Here is a 23,176-nt window from a genome sequence, read left to right on the forward strand (position 1 = left end):
GAAGGTTTGACCAACTCCATGCTCTTCCTAGTCCTGTTTTCTCTCTTTGAAATGACTGTTGAATTTCAGGAGTTGGAAATTACGGCTTTCAAGCCAAACCATACCCTTGCCTATTTTTGTCAGTAAAGTTGTATTGGAACACGACCACACCTGTTCATCGCCTTATGGTCTGTGGCTGCTTTCATGCTAGAACCTTAGAGTTGAGTAGTGGTGATACAGACTTACCCACAAAACCACAAATATTTACTATCTAGTTCTTTTTGGGAGATGTTTGCCAATTCCTGAATGAGAGCAAATCTTCCCAAAGTGGTCTGTGGAAAATTAGTTCTATAGAATGTTATTAGGTGTTACAAAAGGAAACAGGGAGAAACCAGTGTAGACCAGGGTGAAGGTGGGAGCAGGTAAGAAGGGCTCTCACTGCCTCCCTCTGCCACATTCAGTTTAACAATGCCTCACCCAGCCCTACTACAGTAGCTGAATTTGTAGATGAAGAGACCATACTCCAGGGAGGACAGGCAGATTTTTCAGGAAAATACTGATAAAGCCAGTGCTCAAAGTGAGTGTGGCTGTTCCGACTCCCACAGAAGGTGTTCCAGGACGTTCCCTTGGGTGCACCAGTCTTCCCCAACCATCTGCTGTCACAGCCACTGACCGTCCTGGCAAAGCTTCCAGGCATATCCACGAGGAACTCTTTGAGTCTATACTTTGGGGGAACTGTTCACAAAGCATTGACTGTTCTTCTTGCATCTGGAAAAACAACATGCGTCCCTCTCACCACTCAGAGTTAAACCACGGAGAAAACAGAACAGTGAGGAAAACCAAACACACTGCCAGTCCTCTTCTTGGTTCCCTTTTGTTCATTTGTTTGTTTGTTTGTTTTGGAGTTTTGCTTTTGTTGCCCAGGCTGGAGTGCAGTGGCGTGATCTCAGCTCACCGCAACCTCTGCCTTCCGGGTTCAAGCGATTCTCTTGCCTCAGCCTCCTGAGTAGCTGGGATTACAGGCATGCGCCACCACGCCCAGCTATTTTTTTTTTTTTTTTTTTTTTTAGTAGAGACAGAGTTTCTCCATGTTGGTTAGGCTGGTCTTGAACTCCCGACCTCAGGTGATCCACGCGCCTTGGCCTCCCAAAGTGCTGGGATTACAGGCGTGAGCCACTGCACCCAACCCTTGGTTCCCTTTTGTGTCCTCTTTTTCTGCCTGTTCTTCCTTTCTTCCTTTCCCTTCTCCTCCTCCTCCCATCCTCTTCTTCTTCTTCATTCCTTTTCATCCATTTCTTCTACCCTTGTCATCCTGGTCCCCTCCTCCCTTCCTCCTTCTATTCTCCTGCCTCCTCCCCTATCCTTCCTCTTGGGTTATTCTTTTCTTGAGTTGCATCCATACGTAAAGTTCTGTGCTGAGTGTCTGAGAGAAAAGAAGCAAGCCCTGGTTCTTGAGGCACGTACATTCCCACTGTGAGTGGGCACATGGGTGAGCCACAGGTGGCATTTCTGGGCAGGACTGTTGTACCTTGCAAGCTGGAAGCGCAGCGTGGTCCTGGGGTGGTACATCTCTAAGGCAGCAATGAGGTCAAAGGCTGATGGTGCTATCATGGTGACGAGGGAGACCACCACACTGACCTGTTGAGAGAGCACATGCCAGAGCCAGGCATTCCCAGGACCCCTGATCAAGCCTCACCATGTGCATTTGATCTCTTTCCCTAATATTGGATCAGTGGGTATCCACAGGGTCCTTGGATCCTCCATGGAAAATCTCCCCAAATCTCTGCTAATTAGCTTTTTACAAAAGGTGGCCACCACTTTATCATGGCCTTTTTTTTTTTTTTTTTTTTTTTTGAACTCTCCTTAAATGTTCTGAGGACACTCATACATGCCATTTGGGATTCACTAGGCCAGGTGCGGTGGCTCACACCTGTAATCCCAACACTTTGGGAGACTTGTGAGGCTGCAGGAGAATTGCTTGAGGCCAGGCATTGAAGACCAGCCTGGGCAACACAGTAGGATTCCATTTCTACCAAAAAAAAAAACAAGAAAGAAAAAATCTGGCACATGCCTATGGTCCCAACTCACTGGGAGGCTGAAGCAGGAGAATTGCTTGAGGCTAGGCATTCAAGATTAGCCTGGGCAACACAGCAAGACCCCATCTCTACCAATAAAAATAAAGGAGGGGCAAATGCCTATGGTCCCAGCTTGTTGGGAAACTGTGGCAGAAGAATTTCTTGAGCCCAGAAGTTCGAGGCTGCTGTGAGCTGTGATTGGACCACTGAACTCCAGCCTGGGCAACAGACTGAAACCTTGACTCAAAAAGCAAAAAGGATTCACTAACATTTCTGCCACAATTTCCCCAATTACCATCTCACAGTATTTATACTTCCCTGACCTTGGATGGAAGACGGAAATAACTGCAACTATTACCAATAGAAAAGGAAAGCCTGAGAGGTAATGTAATATTCTTTCTGTACATGGAAGATTAATTATCTAGAGAATTATGCCCGGCTTTTGTTTCTCTGTACTTACAGCAGAAGAAAGAGGAGTTTTAGCTGGTACAGATGTTTGAGATAAAATAAGAAATAATTTCTGAATATATCTTTAAAAAATTATTCATATTTCTATCTGTAAACATACAAGTACACAGTAATTCAATTGGCATAAAATAGAGGCATGGGAAAAGGTTACCTAGGGTAGAGTAGACTCAGATTTTGATAAATTACTGTACATTGATAAATATGCACATGGTAAATTGATGACCATCTTACACACCTTTCTTTTTAAATCCCAACAGGGGGTAATAATTTTCATAGAAATGATCTGAGAGGTGGTTTTTGTGCTATTTCTGCCTTTCAAATCTATACAGATAAATTGGGCCAACTTTTCAGGACAATGGTCTTAAAATGAATATTTAGAATTCCAAAATTATTCATAACCATTCACTTGATGATTTTCTATTTATGAGAATATTCACACAATGGAGGTGGCGGGAAGATGATTGTTTAAAAAATAAACCATTTGTGTAGAGCTGGTTCTGGAAGCATTATTTGTCGTTTAGATATTCAGAAACTACCTAAATATTCACAAATGGCACCTGGTGAACTTTAATCCATGCTATGGAATATGTGCAGTTGTTAATTCCAATCTGCAGGTAGAATCAATCTGTGGAACAGGGATGTGAAGAAACAGATGGGCAAAAGGCAAAACACTGTCGGTGGGGCTCAAGGTAGAGAACAGGGTGAATGCTCGAAGGCGTTTTTGAATCAAACTCTTTCCCAAAGGAGATGAATAAAATTGCCCTTCTGGCTCAAAGTCCTTCTAGTCCGTGCTCTAGGACAAGAGGACTAAAGTTTTTTCCTAGAGGTATTCCCACCTAACCCACATAAGGAACAAAGAGGCAGGCTACTTTTCTGTCTCTCTCTCTCGTGTTTTCATTTTTTTTTTTGTTTTTTTGAGACGGTCTCACTCTGTTGCCCACACTGGAATGCAGTGGCATGATCTTGGCTCACTGCAGCTTCTGTCGCCTGGGTTCAAGAGAGTCTCCTGCCTCAGCCTCCCAAGTAGCTGGGACTACAGGTGTGCACCACCACACCCAGCTGATTTTTATATTTTTAGTAGAGACAGGGTTTCACCATGTTGGCCAGGCTGGGCTCGAACTCCTGACCTCAAGTGATCCACCTGCCTCCCAAAGTGCTGGGATTACAGGCATGAGCCACCGTGCCTGGCTATGTCTCTTTTCTAGGGTGCTGTGGGTAATGGCAGTTGGTACCTCATTCTTTTCCCAAAGTGTCAGCTCCTTCTTCGACTGCTCCAGCTTCTGGGACCGGTCCACCACAAAGTAGATGAGATAAATGCTTCCAGCCAATGAGAGAAGCACCAGGATGTTGGCAATAATCCTCAGGCAGATGGTCACTGCCCTGGGGAGAGAAGCAGGCATGAGGACAGCACACAGGGTCCTGCTCACAGCACCGCGATGCAAAGACAACACTACTTGGGGACTGGAACACATCCACTGCCAAGAGGATTCTCTGCCCTGAAGCATCAGTGCTCTTCTAGCCCACCTCACCCCATACCCTAGAATTCTTCATTTCCTAAGAGATCAACAACCAGTCATAAATTCAGCCTGCATCAGTGGGGCTTGAAACAAACAGACAGACAATTAAACGCCTCTGGTTTTAGAGACAGAGTTATTTGGGTTTCAGTTCTAGCTTTGCTACTTAAAATTGGAGTCTTGTGGTATGCACATTAAAGATATAGGAATTCAAGTAAATGTGTTCAGCAGAGGGAGGGAGGAAGGAAGGCAGGGAAGAAGAGAGGAAGGGAGGACACATGATTCTGCCTGTCATCCCATATAATGAATATGACATTGTACAGTCATGTGCTGCACAATGGCAATTTGGTCAATGACGGAATGCTATACGACGGTGTTCCATAAGATTATAATGGAGCTGAAAAACTCCTACGGCCTACGACATTGTAGCACAATGCATTGCCCTCACATGTTTGTAGTGATGCTGGTGTAAACAAGCCGACTGCACTACCAGTTGTATAAAAGGATAGTACATGCAAGTATGTACAATATATATTTGATAATGATATTAAATGGCTGTTACTGGCTTAGGTATTTACTATACTTTTTAAAATCATTATTTTAGGGTATACCTCTACTTATTTAAAACAAAATGTTAACTGTAAAACAGCCTCAGGCAGGTCCTTCAGGAGGCATCCAGGGTAAGGCACTGTTACCATAAGAGATGACACCTCCGTGTGTGTTATTGCCCCTGAAGACCTTCCAGTGGGACAAGATGTGGAGGTGGAAGGCGGTGATATTGATTATCCTGACCCTGTGCAGGCCTAGGCTAATGTGTGTGTTAGTCTTTTGTTTTTTGTTTGTTTTTTGTTTTGTTTTGTTTTGTTTTGAGACGGCATTTTGCTCTTGTTGCCCAGGCTGGAGTGCGATGGTGCAATCTCGGCTCACTGCAACCTCTGCCTCCTGGGTTCAAGCAATACAGTCTCCTGAGTAGCTGGGATTACAGGCGCTTGCCACCACGCCTGGCTAATTTTTGTATTTTTAGTAGAGACGGGATTTTCCCATGTTGGTTAGGCTTGTCTCAAAACTCCTGACCTCAGGTGATCTGCCCACCTTGGCCTCCCGAAGTGCTGGGATTACAGGTGCACACCACCATGTCCGGCCTGGTCTTAGTTTTTAACAAAAAAGTGTAAAAAGTAAAAAAAAAAAAAAAAAAAATCAAAATAAGACAAAGCTTGTAGAATAAGGATACAAAGAAAAATGTTTTTTGTACAGCTGTCCCATGTGTTTGTGTTTTAAGTATTACAAAAGAGTCAGTTTTTTAAAATTTAAGAGTTCATAAACAAGTGACAGTAAACTAAGATTAATTTACTATTAAAGAAAGAAACTTTAAGAAATAAATTTAGTGTAGCCTAAATATAGAGTGTTTATAAAGTCTACACTAGTATGCAATTGTGCCCTGGGCCTTCACATTCACTCATCACTCATTCACTGACTCACTCAGAGCAACTTCCAGTCCTGCAGGCTAATTCATGGTGAGTGCCCTATACAGGTGTACCATTTTTAAATCTTTTATACCACATTTTATTGTACCTTTCTATGTCTAGATATGTTTACATACACGAATACCATTGTGTTACAATTGCCTACAGTATTTAGTACAAGTGGCATGCTGTTCAGGTTTGCAGCCTAGGAGTAATTGGCTATACTATATAGCCTAGGTGTGTAGTAGGCTATACCATCTAGGTTTGTGTAAGTACATTTTATGATGTTCACACAAGGACAACATTGTGTTAAGACACGTTTCTTGGAATGCAATCCCATCACTATGCAACATCTGACTGTATTCCTTTGGTAGTTTCTTAATTGTCTTTTCCCTTTAGAAGAAAGCTCTAAGCTTTTTAGCCTTTTTCAATGCTGTTATCTTCAGCTCTTAAAACAGGCTTAGCATATATGGATGCTTCATAAATACTTGCTAGATGAATAAGTAAATAAAGGAGCAACTAGTGGGAGACACGGGGCTCATCTCTTTCCTAATTTGGTCTCACTTCTCATATGCCTCTGATAGTGAGGGCGGATGTGTGAATCAGTAATGATTCTAGTACTTACATACATGTTTCTGGTTTTAACTGAAACACATCCATTTTTTTTCTAACACTGGAGAACAACTCCCTGTTTGACTTCGATTGGCCTATTTTGAAGGTACCTTCTTCTGCCAACTTTGGAGCTTGTCTGAGCCTGGCTAAGGCCTGGAATCCCAGGCCTTTTTGTAGGTAGTTTATGTGGAAAGTGATCCCAGAAACCAGGAGTGCAGGTCCTGGAGTGGAGCAGGAGAGAGGGGCCATCAGTACAAGGATATGCAGTGGGGCTGGCAGCAGCTAGAGGAAAATGCAGGGCCTTCTGAGGGACTTATGAAATGCCGGACAGAACTGTCTGCCCAGTGCGAAATAGGAAAGCATTTATTCTATTCCCAGCGGTCCAGGGGAGCTCCATGAGCATTCACTCCCAGCATTGCACCCAGCCTCTTGGTTGCATGTGCATGTGTGTTGACTGGGATCTTGTGGATGCCCTACACAGCAGCCTCAGAAGATCCCTGGGGCACCAAACAGTGGGTACCAGCAAGGGGTACATGCATGCAGCTGGTGGTAGCCTGCACAGTCCTGCCCAGTAGCAAGGGCTGGAGAAAGGTATGGCCAAGAGGATTTGAAGGGGCACCCAAGGTATACCATCTTCTCCATGAAATTTCTACCCACTGGGGACCTTGGGTGGGTCATAATACCTCCCTCTACATGTGTTTTGGCCCTTGATTTGCACAGTGAGGAAACATTCCCAAATGAGACGATAAATGTCACTTTGCTTGGTAAAAATGACAACATGGCACAGTACGTTATTATTATTACCAACTCTGGTGGAGGAGAACTACAGAGGGAGAATCAGATGGCAGAATCCCATACTTTTATTTTGTAGGTGAGGAACTTCCAGTTCATGAAGTTCAGAAGCATTTCCCAGGTCATCGACATCAATGACAAAGAGAGGACTAGAATCCATGTCTTCTGACTCCCTATGGACAGCCCTTTTCGACTCCTCTCCCACTCCCTAAGCTCCGTCATTATTCCAGAGGCTGGGTGTGTTTCCTTAATTCCCCATATCCTTTTCTACAAGTCCTCTGAAAGGGCTTTCGGCACTGTAGAAAGTAATCATGAGGGCTAAATAACCAGTAAGGATGTGGGATGAACAGATCTACCTGTCTCCATGAAGTCAGGGCCATTGCCCTTCCCTGGGAATGGCTTTCCCTTTCATTAGTTCTCTGGTTGAAGGGCTTCACCCTCACCAGCATAGCTCTCAAGATCTCGAGAAGAATCTTGAACCTAGGAAATCATCTTGAAAGGCTTGTGAACATCAACTGGATAATATTTGTGTCTTATGACTTGTTTCTAAATAAAGCTAGTCTTAACAGCATAAGTTGGTGCTCAAAGTACCTCTTTTATTATCTAAGTAAAAGAGTAAGAAATAAGAAACTGGTCAATTTCAGACCCTCTCACCCTTATTACAGGATCTACGGAAGGAGGAAGTCATCCTAAATATTGCTAAGGAAAAAATCATTCAGTTCCCTCAGATCACATTATGAGAAAGGAAGAAAGAAGAGCTGCCTGACAATTATCAAAATAAGATATAGATGATCTGGTAGTTTTTGTACCAAACTAAAAACAAAACTTATCAATGAATTCAACATGGGGAGTAATAATACCTACAGGTTTTTGCTTTTCTTTTTCTCCTGTTCTTCCAGTATAGCTTCCTTTAAGAAAAATACATACAGCAATAAAAGCTTAGCATCATCATTAATTATAAATCATTAGAAATAATTTACCCAGTAATTTAGCTCATACCTTCATTGTCTAGGACTTTATTCTGAAGGATTCAATTGATGTAAATGAATTAGATATCAATGATCTAATAATCAATTGAAAAAAGATATTGGCGGTTGGGAAGAGGGATTGGGTGATAGTATGGCTGTAATAATTTAAATTAAGTAATTTTTTTTCTCAAAATAGTGCACCATTTAGCTGTCTGTATAGTTCAATAGAGCTAAGTCTCTGAATATTTTTGATTGCATTATTTTCTAAGTTAGAAGTAAAAGTCTATATCCCTCACATATATGTATTCATTCATTTTCAGGTTATATACATGCAACATGGTAATAATCCATTATGTAAATTATCCAAAATATACAAACTGAAATTTTAAAAGGATAAAACGGAAAAATTTAAAAAGAAAGAAGTTTCAAAATGTTTCTCCCTCCCTTCCTTGAGTCATTTGGTACATTTCCTGGAGCATGTTCGCCTCACTTTGGAAACAGCTGCCCTGGACAATGAACATCAATGGGAAAAGGATGGTTCTGGCTTCCAGCTGAGGACTGGCGGCTGGCTCTGACCCCGGGCTGCCCACCCCCGCAGGCTGCACAGGCCCACTCACTCACCCTGATGCTGTTCACGATGGCAGCTGTTTTGCTCTCTGCAGCCTCTGGGTTTCCAATGAGGTAATCCCAGGCACAGAACACCCGCCAGCAGAAGGTGTAGTTTTCATTGGAAGCACTGGCAAGGCTCATGCGGGAGTTCTTAGCCATCCTGCCAAAGAGGAGCACAAACAGGTTATAGGAGTCTCAGGAATAGGGGGCTGGAGCTAGCACCCATGGAGCCTTTGTGTGAATTAGAATAGGCTGCTCCCCACTGGGTGGACGCAGCTCCTCAGGTCACGGCTTGGACAGCACAGCACCGACTGGATTTCAGCCTGTGCTTGTGACCTCAGCAACAGTTTGGAACAGCGTGAAAACTGTGATGGCCCATTATTGTATGAGTTCATTTGACAAGGAGTCCCCCCACTGTGGTACCCAGCAGGTCACTGCAGGTGTGTGTGCCCCAGGAGCCAGCTTTTCTCATCTCTGTGCAGCTGTGATTGTGAAATAAAAGTATTTCCTTTGAATCAGTCTTCTTGGAGCTCCTTCCCATGGGAACTCTACCCCATGGGACTCCACATAACATGCTGGGTCCCTCTTTCACACATTTCTTTAGATATTTGAAGGCAGGAGTCATGAACCCTCCTTAGGTGAAACTCTCCCTACTTTTCAGAGCCTTTCTCCTGCAATAAGCTCTCCTTTCCATCCATATTTCTTGCTTCCAAGTTTGTTCTAATCTGTCTCTTACACTGTATGTCTAGTAAAGGGCCGAGTCTTCGACGTGGGTCCTGGAAGCCACCAGGAGCTAACCTGGAAAGCTTCAGGGGAACTGAAGGCCCCCAGGCCATTATGCACATCCTCAAGTATTGTTTATTTGCTTATTGTCTTTTTTACCCCAAACCGCTTCTATCTGCATTTTGCTAACATTCCACAAGTGGGTAGGGCGATGAAAGGTGGTTACACAATCAAGCAGAAGCAGCAGGTGAGCCAGCGTGGGTGGGGCCAGCTTTTCCTGGGGTTTGGAGCCTCCTTGTCAGTCTGCATTTCTCTAGCTCCCACACGGAAGCTTGGAATGGTAAGCCAGAAGGGAACCTGGTGATGTTCTGAGCCAACGTGCCCATTTTACAGATGAGGCCCAGGGAAGGAAGGTGAGCTCCTGCAGGTCTCACAGTGAGGGTGGTGCAGGGCTCCTAATCCCACCAGATTGTTTCTTTTGCATTTTGCCTCCTCCAGTGATGACCTAGAGGTGCCAACTGCATCACAGCACACACAAGGCTGGCCTTTGCAAAATTTGTAGCTAGATCACAGGCAAACAAACATACAACCAAAGGAGGACGTTTTGCTTTCTGCAACCTCTGGCCACCTAGATCATATTGCTTATGTCCCTATTAGTGCAGCTACTGCATTGTCTAAAATTACATGAACTGGTAAATCTATATGATTCTTGTATTTCCAGGCCTAATATAGGACCTAGTACAAAGCAGTAAGTGTTCAATAAGTACTTGTTAAAATGAACATGCCTCTTTTAGCTTTGGTCTTCTCATCTGTAAAATGGATACAGCTATGTCTTAACTTTACAGGGCTATTGACAAGATTAGATAACATTACACATATCATAATGCTTGATATGTATTTTGAGAAATCGAGCAGTCATACTTTTTTAAAAGAATGATGAAGCTGTAAGCAAACACTGCCATCCCCACTAGGAAATACGCCAAGGGCAGCCGGTAGCCAGCTCTCCCGATCTTCCTCTCCCTGCCATAGTATCCGTAGAAGAGGACTGAGTATTGGAGGTAGCCCTGCAAAGAAAACACTCAGTGTCATTTCTGGTTCTCATTCCCAGGTCTCAGAACTGTGGCCCATCCACCCCTTCCTTCAAGACAAAAGTGTGGCCAAGCATCAACCTCACCCCCAGAGACCAGACGGTGTCCAGGTCTTGGGCAGATGAAACCTGCTCCTTGGGGATGGTCTTTCTGGCCGTGCTTCCAAAGGGCTGGCCTGCAATCAGCTGGTGAGAGAGGAAGGCATGTTATGTGGTCCTCTGGGTGGGAGGGGACCAGGAGAAAATGAGAGATTGATCTCCATGTGCTTGTGAAAATGCCACACATAAGAGATCTCCAGGGGGGTGGATTTCTGCTTGATTTTCATGAATGAAAAATTAATCTTGGGTGGCCAGATTTTCTTTTTGCCTGACTAGAGCTCACCTGGGTGTGCTCTCTCTCAGCTAGACATGGTTTCTACAGGTGGATTATTAAGGCCCCTGTTGGGAAATGACCCATTTACTTTTTGAGGATAACGTTTAGTTGAAAATGGATTTTATTTCTTTAATTTATATAAATGTAAGAGGCACAAGTGTGGTTTTGTTGCATGGATATATCGTGCTATATCGTCTGGGGTTTAGTGTACCCATAACCTGAATAATGTACATGGTCTGGATATTATTTCAACTTTGGACTGGCAAACTGGCTGGTTGGCCAAGTCCAGCCTGTGGCCTTTTTGTATGGCCCAAGAGCTAAGAATAGTTTTGCATTTTTAAGTGGTTGGGGAAAAAAATCAAAAGAATTTATATAAAATTCAAATTTCAGTATTCATAAATCAAATTGTATTGAAACACAGCCACATCCACTGGTTGATATACTGTCTGCGGGTGCTTTTGTGCTACACGGCAGATTTGAGTCATTGTGACGGACACCAAATAGCCCACGAAGCCTAAAGTATTTATTCTGTGGCCCTTTACAGAAAAAGTTTGCCAAGCCCTGCTTTACCCAAACACATATATGTTCCTCCCCACAATGACAACCAGAGGAGCCATTTTATGCGACTGCTGTAATGTCTCCTCTTTTTAACGAGTGGTACTTTTTTCTCTCCTGAAACACCTTACCTCTGGAATGACAATAAAAGCACCTGTCATAATGGTGAGCACAATATTAATTCCAAATAACCATCTCAAGAATATGAAATAGGAGGCAACGCCAGATCCAAAATGACCTAAAGACAGACAAGATAATGAGAACGGTTTAAGTAAAATCCTCATAGTGCAAGAAATCCTACAAAAAGAACACCATAACTTTTCTTACATCCACAGGAGATAGAGTAAGAATGCCATTATTGTACCAATCGGGGTGTTCCTTCCCGAGTGTTAACTTAGACAGATCAAGATGCCCCTGAATATCTATCAGTTTTACAGTCAGGAAAAATCTCTAGTTTGCCTAAAATGCTATTCGATAGTCACTTCCCTAATGACATATTCATCTAAAATGGTCTTATCAAATTTCTAATATTTCATGTATGTTAACAAGTATCGGCATCTTTTAAGAATTTGGCATATTTCTTATCTATTTTGCATCATTTTGAGAATTTCAAGGATTTTGCTAAGGGTTTTTTTGCCTTAATTTCAAGATAAAACACAATTTGCTAGATGCTCACAATAGTGGACAGTGGGTGAAGAGTACAAAGGAACTCTCTTTCCAACTTTTCTATACATCTAAACTTATTCTAAAATAAAAAGCATAGTAAAAACAAATTTATATCTATTGAGAAAATCCAGGAGCATAGAATAACTTAGATGAGGACGTAGGCAACAATTCCACAACATTCTGGAGTAGGTAGTTTCATGTCATTAAAAAAGAAAAACTCTTAAATTTGTATTTCAAATCTAGTTTATGTTTGTCATAATGAGTAGCAAAACACAAAACATCACAAGGACAAGAAAAATTACCTATTCTGTGATCACTAAATTAAAATCACTATTAGAATTACTTTCTATTAAACTTTTAGTGTAACCTTCCACAATTATCCTATACAAATAGTGTTTTTGTATAAGATTGGCATTTCTCTCCAGCATACATCTTCAATTATCAATATATTACAAGCATTTTCTCTTGCCAAAAATACTATTCTATAACATAAATTTTATTGTTCCATTAAGTGAATTTTCCATAACTGATTTAAACTATTCCCCACGACTTGACATTTAGGACATTTCCAACTGTTCACCAGGGTGAATAGTTCTATAATAAATAATTTCTAAGATAAGGTTTCCTAGAAGCAGAGCTTGAGAAAGGGATTTGGCTACAGGTGATTTGTTGAGGAAGCACTCTCCATAGAGAAGATGTGAAGGAGTCAGGGAAGGTCAGGGGAAAGAGCCAGGGAAGGGCACCATCTTAGCTGCAGCCTAGCTGAGTCTATCCCATCAGGAGCTCTGCAGCATGAATTGCACCACTGAGTTGGTCCCACTGGGAGCAAGAGATCAGACTTGAATCCTGCTCTGTTAATGGTCACTGCCTCTAAACTCCAGCTGGTGAGTGTGGGATTGGTGTGATAGGAGGTAGTCCTGGGACAATTCCCTGAAGGGGAGCAGTTGAGTGGCAAGCAGTCCATACTCAGCAGCAGAGGAAAGGGTAGACCAGCCAAGGAAAGGCAACCTGGGTACAGCACTAATGGCAGCGGCTGCAGCCTTGTTTGTTTAGTTTATTATGGTTTTCTCTGTTTTTGTTTTTTTTATTTTGTTTTGTTTTTAGGAAATGGAAGCATATTACCAAAGTATGTAACATTTTGAAGACTTTTGGTACATATTAAAACTTTTTAAAAAAGAAATACTGTCCTAATTTACATTTCTGCCAGCATATCAAATTGTTTGATCCATTTAAATATTCAACATGTTTTTCCCAATTTGTCATCTAACTTTTAGCTTTATTTTTTATGTATGTAAATTTTACTTTTTTAGATAATTAAATATAACAGTACTTTTTCCTCCTTCACTTTTATGATTAGATATGTCTCCATTCTGCAATCATAACATCTATTGTCTATTCAAATGTGTAATGGAATTTTAAGTGAAGGAATTAAACTTACTCTTTGAAACAATTGAATCGATTGTTCCAGTGATATTTATGCAGTAATTCAGACTGACTTCAATAATTATTGCATGCTAAAATTCTAAAAGTCTAAGTGTATTCCTATCTGTTCCTGAACTTTTTGCTTACTCCTTTGATTTGCCAGTCAATTCCCACACTATTCTATACTGCTTCAGCTGTTGTAGCTTTATGATATATTTTAATATCTTGATCTTACAACTTCATTTGCATTCTTCTTTATATTTTTTAAATTAATCTCTTGGATATTTTTCTTCCTATAAGTTTTATGATCATTTTGTTAAATACTTAGAAACAATACATTGAGATTTTTATTTGATTGCATCAAACTTGTAAATTAATTTTGGGAAAATTAACATTTTCCATATATTAAATCTTTGTATGCGTTTTAACAAGACTTTTATATCCTGTGGTATAATTTTACAGTTTCCTTTACTTTGGACTTATTGTTAAATCTATTCCAGATACTGTGTGTGTCAGTGTGATCATGGACATGATTTATTTATTGGCGCATGTTTTCTAAATGGGCACAATTATCTCTATGAAAATGCAGATTTTTGTATTTGTGTTTTGCAGTTCCCTGGGCTACCCTCTTATTCATCCTCATAGGTTTTCTCTTGATCCTTTCGGGGTTTGCATTTTATCTGACTGAAGGAATGAACTGGGAGAGAACAACAGAGCCACAGCGGAATGTGGAAAGGCCTACGTCGAGACTGTTCCCATCCTGGCAGGTGGTGGGGACAGGTATCTTGTCTTCTGGGTCTGTTGTCCCATGTGGAGCCCAGTGACCCTGCTATAAGAGTGCCCTCAGCTGCACAGCATAAGGACCAGAACACAGCAGACTCTCCTTAGGCTGTGATTGGCCACTAGCATTGCATTCCTGCTCCACTCTCCAAGTGTAAATACTTACTCTCGATTTTCTTTATCCTCATTTCCCAGGGAATGAAGATGACCACAAAGTTACAGGCGAGACGAGCAAATTTCCGCCAGAGCTAGACAAGAGGGGTCAGGATTAGATGTCACATTCATGAAGATGGCAATGATTGTGCAGTACTAGGCACCTAAATGTAGTATACCAGACACTCCCTCTGGTAATCCCTTTAATTATGGATTATGGCTTCATAGGCCTTTAAGCTGCACTAGAACCAAAGTAGCTCCCTTCTCTGTGCTCCTAACCAGGTGAATGGACACTGGCTTTGGATAAATAATGCAAGCTGCGGCCCCATAGAATACGCACCTCAATATAGACACCACCCAGTCCGTGGTATCTGTATTGAGGTGCGTATTCTATAGGGTTGCAGTTTGCATTAGCCATCCCATTCCTGACGCGGGGTATCTCTTGCTCTTTGAGAAAAGAAAAAGTTTAACTTTTGGCAATTACATCTTAAAACCACAACACACAGTAGAAATTACTTGAGGAATGATATATGAATAAATCCGCTTGATCTTGCCATAAACCTAAGGGGGTTCTGAGAATGTGCCCCAGGAATCTGGATGCCTAACAAACTCCCCAGGTGATTACAAGCACATCCTTGTTTAAGGACCAAGAGTCTAGAGCCTACCCTGAAAATGAGCCCCACTCTAATGTGTGACTCACCTCCTGCTACAGCCTCTTTCCTGGATAGAGCTGTCGGGTATAAGGTCTAAAAATTTGTCTTGTAGTTTTGGCCGGGTGCGGTGGCTCACGCCTGTAATCCTAACACTTTGGGAGGCCGAGGTGGGCAGATCATGACATCAGGAGTTCGAGACCAGCCTGGCCAATATGGTGAAACCCAGTCTCTACTAAAAATACAAAAATTAGTCGGGCGTGGTGCCATGTGCCTGTAGACCTAGCTACTCAGGAGACTGAGGCAGAAGAATTGCTTGAACCCAGGAGGCGGAGGTTGCAGTGAGCTGAGATTGTGCCACTGCACTGCAGCCTGGGTGACAGAGTGAGACTGTCTCAAAAAAAAAGAAAAAAAAAAAAGATGTCTTATGTTTTTAAGATGCAGTTGCCAAAAGTTTAAAAAACATTTCTTAAAGGGGAATAAAACAAGACATGCCCTGACACTAGTTCTGCTTCCAACAAAGTTGGCAGGTTGTGCATTTTAACACACACACAATCTGGGTTTGTGCTGGAAGTAAATGATATCATTGCAGAAAGAGGGATTACAAATGTAATTATGACATTCTGAGCTATAAGACTGCACATGGTCCCGGTACAGACACGTATGATAATGTCATTCTGGACATGTCTGCTGAGGCCAGAATGGCTGCTTGTAAATGAAAATCTGAATTTTATCAGAAGTTTATCAGAAGTTGTTCATCTTCTGTTCATGATTTGAGAGCCAACTCAAATACAGTCACTCCCATGAACACAAAATCTCTGCAGCCAGAAAAGAAATTCTCATATTTGTAAACTCCCCTAGCAATAATTTTTTCTCTCTCTCATAATGTTTATCATATCCTACCTTACGTTACCTTAATTTTGTTCACCTGGCTTGTCTCCTAGAGCCTAGAGAGGGAGATGGAGGCTTTCTGATCATTTATTACCCCAGTATCCAGAGGAAGGGGTGCTCCATCATCCTTTGGCAAGGGTTTGGTGTTGGAAAGCATTTGAGTCTCTGGCTCATTTTAAATCCCTGAAGACTAAGAAGCACGGGGCGGAAAGCCAGAGACCTGAGTTCTAGCTGTAGTTTCACATCTATCTTACTATGTGTCCCTGGGGAAGTTATTTTCTTTCCTTGGGTTCCATTTCTCCATCTGTATAAGAAGTCAGATTCAATTAGTGGCATTCAGAATGCTCTTTAAATTTAAAGTTGTATGAGAATTTTCATACATGTAACAGGCTAAGGTAGGGCAGCTTTTGTAGGTGGGGGTAAAAAATCTCCCCCATCACCCCACCAGTAGTGCTTGAGGAACCAGGGTCCTCGAACTCAGGTTAGAGAGCACTGGATTGAATGGCCCAAGATGCTCATTCTGGGAATAAGAGTCTATGCAAGTTGGCCCAAAGGAACTTCTTAAAGGAAAATGTGATTGAAAAAGGTGATTTGTTGATAACATGTTCAGTAAGGCATGGGGGAAATAATTTCATGCTTCTCTGATGATTTATACCAAATCTCCATGGCAAAAGCCTTGAAACAGGAATAATTCAAAATTTAAGAACAAAGCAAAATCAAAACAAAGAAAACTAAACTTGGAAGAATAGATCCTAATTGTGGGTTTGGGTTATTGAACTTTGCTAGCTAAGAAAAAGTTCTGTCTTTGGAAAGACTTACATGTCCACCCAGAAGATATGTAACAACATATGTGATAGTTCATGAAAAGTATATTTGTTCATAGTATGTGTTAAGCACCTAGATTGTGTTGACTTATCAACATGTCAACATGAACTGTCATACATGTTGTTAGATATGTGGTACATGCATGTATCATACATACATACATATATATTTATACATGTATCATTATACATGTATGTATCATACAGATCTAACAATATGTATGACAGTTCACGAAAAGTATATTTATTCGTAGTACGTATTAAGCACCTGGGTTGTGTTTTCCTGTGACTGCAGATAGTGAGCATGACATGCAAGATGTCAGCTGGTTTGGAGTTTGCATTCAGGTAGAAACAAGGCAGCCACAAGCAAATCCATGCCACAGTGAGACACGGTCTATTAGGACTGGGGGAGAAGGCCCAGCTTTCAACAATCAGGGAAGGTCTAGCTGAGGAGGTCATACTTGAGCTGAGACTTGAATGAAAAGGAAAATTAAAAGTAAATGGGAAGAGTAGCTTTATAAAAGGGGAGAACAGCCAGTACAAGCTGTGGGTTAGCATGAGCTGAGCGTTTTACAGAAGAGGATGGAGGAGAGAGGAGCAAGATAAAAGTTTGGATTACCTTACTCAATATAAAAACTCTGCTTCTAATAATTCAGCCCATTATCAAGTTATACCTTTAATTCATACTGAGTTTACTATTGCTAAAAGTCCCAATAGCTTTTCATTGTTATTTATATTATAGGTCATTTGAATTCATGTGAAATACTTTATTTCCTGTAGCATTTCAGCTTATTTAGAGAAAATAAAAGAGCTTGGTAGTTCATATGTCTATAAAAAGATAATTTATTTCATAAACTCCATCATAGTATGGCAGGAATAAGGAGTCATGGGTGATTTGGTCATAAAAACAGATTCAAATTTTAAAGAAGATTTTTGTGAAGAGTAAAAAGAAAGAATGACAAGATGTGTCCTTAGGGATTCTTTGATATTTTATAATTTTTCAAACATGTAAAATTTATGACCAGCTTTTATTTAAGCTATATTAAGAATATTTTTGTTTAAGAGAATCTAAAAAGAGTATATCTGTCAGTTATTGTCTCTTGAGATAACAAACAAAAAATACAATAATCAACATTGGTGCAGGTATTATGAGACTAATAATGGCAATATAAATCATCAAGGCTTTTGGAAAATAACCTTTAAATATTTATCAAAAGCCAAAAAATGGACCACAGTCTTTTCTATAGTGATTGCAATTCTGGCATTCACCCTAAGAAAAAAATTCAAAAAGACAGAGAAATCTATATGTGCAAAGATGTTCTTCGTAGGGCTATTAATAGTAATGAAAAATTAGAAGCATTTTAAATATCCACCAGCAGTCAAATGACTAATTAAATTAATATGCATTTATCTGATGGAATACCACACAGTCATCGAAAACCATTAAATATAAAAACTATATAGCAACATGGAAAAAAATTACATAATGGTGTTATGTGAAAAAAGAAGCAAAATGTATATACACTACAATTACTATGGTATGAAAATAATATATTTATGCAATGACTGATGTGAAATTTCTAAAACGATATTATATTGGGGAGTAGAGGGTATAGAAGGAGAAGTTATTTTTCTTTGTTTTCTACAGATTTATGAAATGACTTTATAAACAGATAATTTTAATGTATACTTTTCCTTTAAGTAACTGAATGGGAAAAAGAACAAACAAAAACCTTAACATTGTATTATAAAATGAGCATTGCCATATACCTGCAACTTTCTCATTGTAAGAAATACAGCTGTATACAGGGACACAGTGAATCAAACCTACGAATATGGGTGGGATTAACTCAGGAAAGGTGCTAGATCACTTTTGCTATCCTTTCCCCTGATGAATTAGGCTTACCCAGTTTCACACAATTGGGAAGGGAAGGCATCTAGGACTAAAATTCAAGTCTTGGGAAATTCATACTTTTCAATTCTATTATTCTGATCTACAGCTGTGTTATAGACTGGCACTCGCAACCTGTGTATCATGGCAAGTGTGATGGCAAACACAACTTCTTGGCTCTGGAGACCACAGTGTTCACGTGTGTCTGTGTCTGTGTGTGTGCTTTTTTTCTTTTTTTTTTGGAGACGGAGTCTCGCTCTGTTGCCCAGGTTGGAGTGCAGTGGCACGATCTAGGCTCACTGCAAGCTCCGCCTCCTGGGTTCACGCCATTCTTCTGCCTCAGCCTGCCACCACACCCAGCTAATTTTTGTGATTTTAGTAGAGACAGGGTTTCACTGTGTTAGCCAGGATGGTCTCAATCTCCTGACCTTGTGATCCACCTCCCTTGGCCTCCCAAAGTGCTGGGATTACAGGTGTGAGCCACTGCGCCCGGCTACATGTGTGTTCTTTACCTCTGCACCTGCTGCTTGGTAGCCTCGGGTCCTGGTCAGCCTCCCTTCGAACTTCAGTACAATGTCCTTCGCTCGTCTAAGAGAAGAAAAACATGATGGTGAACACAATTTTATCATACTTACAATTTCTGCAAAATGTGTAAAAATGCAACAGGAATAGGTTGCCATCTTGTCCTGAAAAATGATACAGCACGAGATGCCGTGAGAGAATGGAGTTACACAAATACTTCATCGTCTAATTTTTGGTAATCAGAAAATGCCTTAAAATTTTTTTCTTTAATATTTAAATGGATGCATAATCGAAAATGATGAAATTATACCAAAATTAGCTACAACTGAATTTCTTAAAGGCCTTCACTGATTCTGGTGCTTGACTGGGGATTCTGAGCTTTGGAAATCCTGGTGGCAGACACGTGCATCTCGACCTCTTCACTTAGCAACTTTCCTCTTGCAGTCAATTGTTTAAAAGTGCAAATCAGACCTCGCTTCAGAGAATCTGCCTAAGTAAAGGTTGGTGTCTGATTAATGGGAGCAAGAAAGTCATGTCTACATAGACATGAACAATCTGATTCACCGCAAACAAACTTCTAACACACTAATTGATCACTGTATTGAATTAACCTGATATCTCTGCCTAAATATTCAGTCCTGAAAATGGACTAAATTCATTGGGATAGACAGTTAAATTCACACCTTAAATGAACAACAGGATTAGAAAATAAATGTTAGTGCCATGGACAGACTGAAGCCAAAGGCTCTTAGAGAGATGAATGTCACCGTCAAGGTAAGCTAATCATTTACCACCCCATGTAGAGATGCTCATTATCTGATGGTTGGACGTGCTCTGCTTGATTATGTTCAGTGTTGAAGAACTTAGTTCTTCTGAATTAGCCATTTTGCTAGTTTGACAGGTTTACTTGGGAGGGTGCTCTGGTCTGTGCATCACAGCAACCCCCAATAACACCCAGTGGTCTGAGTCCTTCCTTGGAAAACACAAGGTACAAGCCAATTCCTTTATCCACAGACAGGATGATCTCTCCAAAACATTACCTAACCAGAGTTCTTGGTTTTGGATCTCTCTTCCTACCATTGCAACATCTTCATCTTAATAGCCCAGCCAATGCATTGACTTCATTCTGGCCAGAACCAAAATGTAGGTCAGGAGCAAGGTTGACGTCCCATGACTACCATGTTGGGGTCATCTTAATAGAGCTGTCTACTGCAAGTATTTAAAAAGTAAAAGCTTATCAAAGTCAAGTAACAATTCATTTTATATCTTTATTTTTTATTTTTTTCTGAAAACATTTAAACATTTTATGCACACCTATTTTGGGTCAAGCATAGTGGAATACAGAGTTGCCTAAAACAGAGTTTCAGTCAGGTGGGGTGGTTCACACCTGCAATCTCAGCACTTTGGGGGGCTGAGGTGGGAGGATTACTTGAGCCCAGGAGTTCAAGACCATCCTGGGCAACATAGTGAGATCCCATCTCTACAAAAATATAAAAAAATTAGCTGAGTGTGGTGGCACATGCCTGTAGTCCCAGCTACTTGGAAGGCCATGGTGGGAAGATCACTTGAGCCCAGGAGTTTGAGGCTGTGGTGAGCTGTGATCCAGCCACTGTACTCCAGCCTGGGTGAGAGTGGCATCATGTTTCAAGACAAACAACAACAAAAAACCAGAGTCTCTGCCCTGGAAGAGTTCACTACCTAATAGGGATGACAGAGATCTTTAAAGACAATGACTGAGGGAGAGTGGGTGTGACAGGAGCTATAACAGAGGGGTGATCAGGTGTGGAGGTAGCAGGGAGGGGCAGCCCAAACCAAGGCCCAGTCATAGACCTATGCTGATTTCATAGGAACTGACCACTTGCTTCCCTACAGGGGAAACAAGCATGTCCTGTATCCTCTTAGACAGGTGACTCTTGCTCCAGACTCAGGGTTAGCTCATTCTGTTTTCATCTGCATCCCGCTACGCTCCCTTGATTCCCAAGCAGACAGGGTTCGGTGCTTTTTTGCACTTTCCACAAAAGCACTGTGATAAGCCTCAGCAAGTCCAGTGAGGGAAGTGTTGCTTCAGTAGTTTCTCAAGGTGATGGAGAGGAGATATGTGTGGCAACGAGATATCGGAGGTGCTCAGAGGGCCAGCTGCACCCTGAGACCCTGGCCGCTGGCTGAACACATGGCTGGTGTCAGCCATCTTGGGGCTCTGGATGTGTCACATGGGCCAAGCAACATGGCAGAAGGCCTGGCTTATTCTTTGGTTTCTGAAGTGCCTTGACAGAAAAGTTACCATTTGTTCTGCTCTGCCCTCAAAGTTAAAGAGACTTAACCACCTATTATTCAGATAGCAATTGATCATCATCATTTTGGAATGATTTAGCAAAATTCTAATAGAACCTAGGCCTTTGTTTTTTTTTTTGTTTGTTTTTTTGTTTTTTTTTTTTTTGAGACAGAGTCTCTGTCACCCAGGCTGGAGTGCAGTGGCACAATGTCGGCTCACTGCAACCTCTGCCTCCCGGGTTCAAGCAATTCTCCTGCCTCAGCCTCCTGAGTAGCTGGGACTACAGGGGCCCACCACCACGCCCAACTAACTTTTGTATTTTTAGTGGAGACAGGGTTTCACCATATTGGCCAGACTGCTCTCGATCTCCTGACCTTGTGATCCGCCTGCTTCAGCCTCCCAAAGTTCTGGGATTACAGGCGTGAGCCACCGCACCCGGCCAAGAACCTATATCTTTTCTTTTTAAAGAGTAATTGCTCCAATGATTACTTTGGTGAAATTACTATGTTTCAATACAAGAAAACACTGGACTTGGAATCAGAAATTCTAGATTTAAAGCTTAATTCTAGCACTCAGAAACTGTGTAGCTTGGGTTAGTCTCTTAACATCTCTGAGTATCAACTTTCTTGTCTGAAAAATGGATATAATGCCATCCTTACTCAAAGAAATGGAAACAACAGCAGCTGATAACAGACATGAAAGGCGCATGAAGAAAAATTAATTGGAACCTTCTGAGGATCAAAACTACGGATGACTTTAGCTATCTTTCACAGTCACCTGAAGAGCAGTCTGGTCAGATTGGAAGAACATCACCTGGAATGCAAATCTAAGGAACAAATGATTTGATGGGAAAGAAATGCAAGCCTAATACATGGTTGATATGGAGGTAAAGAGATGTCTGCTTGGCATCTAGAAAAGAGCAATGACGATGATGATAGGGCAGTGATTCTGTCTACACAGCAGGTGTCTGATGATCAGGTGTAGTGTCTGCTTTGCCAGGAAGCTCCACAGCACAGGTCACAGTAGCTCAATGGTACAGTCCATGAAGGCTACTCTGCTAACTCCCTTTGCTGTGACCCCAGGCATCAGAATCACTATTCTTTACTCACTCTTAGTGAGTGACTGTTATATACCAGATACAATGCTAAGCACTCACAGAGTTCATTCCATGTATTCCTTCAACAAACTGCTATCAGCGGATCTCAAACTTGAATGTGCAAAAGTATCAACCTAAATGCATGTTAAAAATACAAGGACCGTCTCCCATGGTTTGATTCAGTAGGTCTGAGAGCAATCAGGGATTTTGAGTTTTTAACAACACCCGGAGAGCTTAGTGGTTGACATTTTTGGAAATGGACTGCAGGAAGTTAAGGGCTGTTCCTCACCATCGCTTCAACTTTAAAAAAGAAAAGAACTGGTATTCAGAGACATTAAGAAAATTAATGTCACGTAGATAGAAATTGGTAAAGGTAGTATTTGAATCAGGGAATATGTTTTTAAATCTTTAGCACTTTATTGTATAGACAGACTATTTAATATGACTCTAAGTATCATAATAATCTGGCTTCCTATAAAGGTTTTTTTTTGTCAATTATTTTTTTACTCAGAGGGTGGTAATAGCCAAGCAGCTAAAATGAGTATCTCTTTTCATATTGGCTTACTGCTCTGTCTCTAGTGAGCGAGACGAGCTTGGAGAGAATATTAAAATCTAGTGTTTAGAAAGGAGGCAGAAGATAAAAGACTCTCCACCAACACACACACACCCAACACAGACACACAACTCTTTATACTCTCTCTTTCTCTGTGTCTCTCTGTCTCTCTTTCTCTCTCTCTGTCACACACAAACACACACGCACACACAGAGGAACTGGCTTCTGGACCAGCTAG

General features: G+C 41.3%; 1 protein-coding gene across 1 annotated transcript in view; it reads right to left on the reverse strand.

Moving 5' to 3' along the window:
* TMC3 (transmembrane channel like 3) overlaps positions 1 to 23,176 on the reverse strand; it is a 40,927-nt gene that overhangs the window by 16,049 nt on the left and 1,702 nt on the right. Inside the window, exons 3-11 of the mRNA XM_008015644.3 lie at positions 19,008 to 19,083; positions 14,253 to 14,334; positions 11,350 to 11,456; positions 10,378 to 10,476; positions 10,125 to 10,267; positions 8,493 to 8,640; positions 7,768 to 7,811; positions 3,755 to 3,902; positions 1,508 to 1,617 (exon numbers count right to left, since the gene is read on the reverse strand). Coding sequence (XP_008013835.3) covers positions 1,508 to 1,617; positions 3,755 to 3,902; positions 7,768 to 7,811; positions 8,493 to 8,640; positions 10,125 to 10,267; positions 10,378 to 10,476; positions 11,350 to 11,456; positions 14,253 to 14,334; positions 19,008 to 19,083 — 957 coding nt within the window. The remainder of the gene's footprint in view (positions 1 to 1,507; positions 1,618 to 3,754; positions 3,903 to 7,767; positions 7,812 to 8,492; positions 8,641 to 10,124; positions 10,268 to 10,377; positions 10,477 to 11,349; positions 11,457 to 14,252; positions 14,335 to 19,007; positions 19,084 to 23,176) is intronic.

The sequence above is a fragment of the Chlorocebus sabaeus genome, chromosome 26 (assembly GCF_047675955.1).
Source record: "Chlorocebus sabaeus isolate Y175 chromosome 26, mChlSab1.0.hap1, whole genome shotgun sequence".
Classification (NCBI taxonomy): Eukaryota; Metazoa; Chordata; class Mammalia; order Primates; family Cercopithecidae; genus Chlorocebus; species Chlorocebus sabaeus.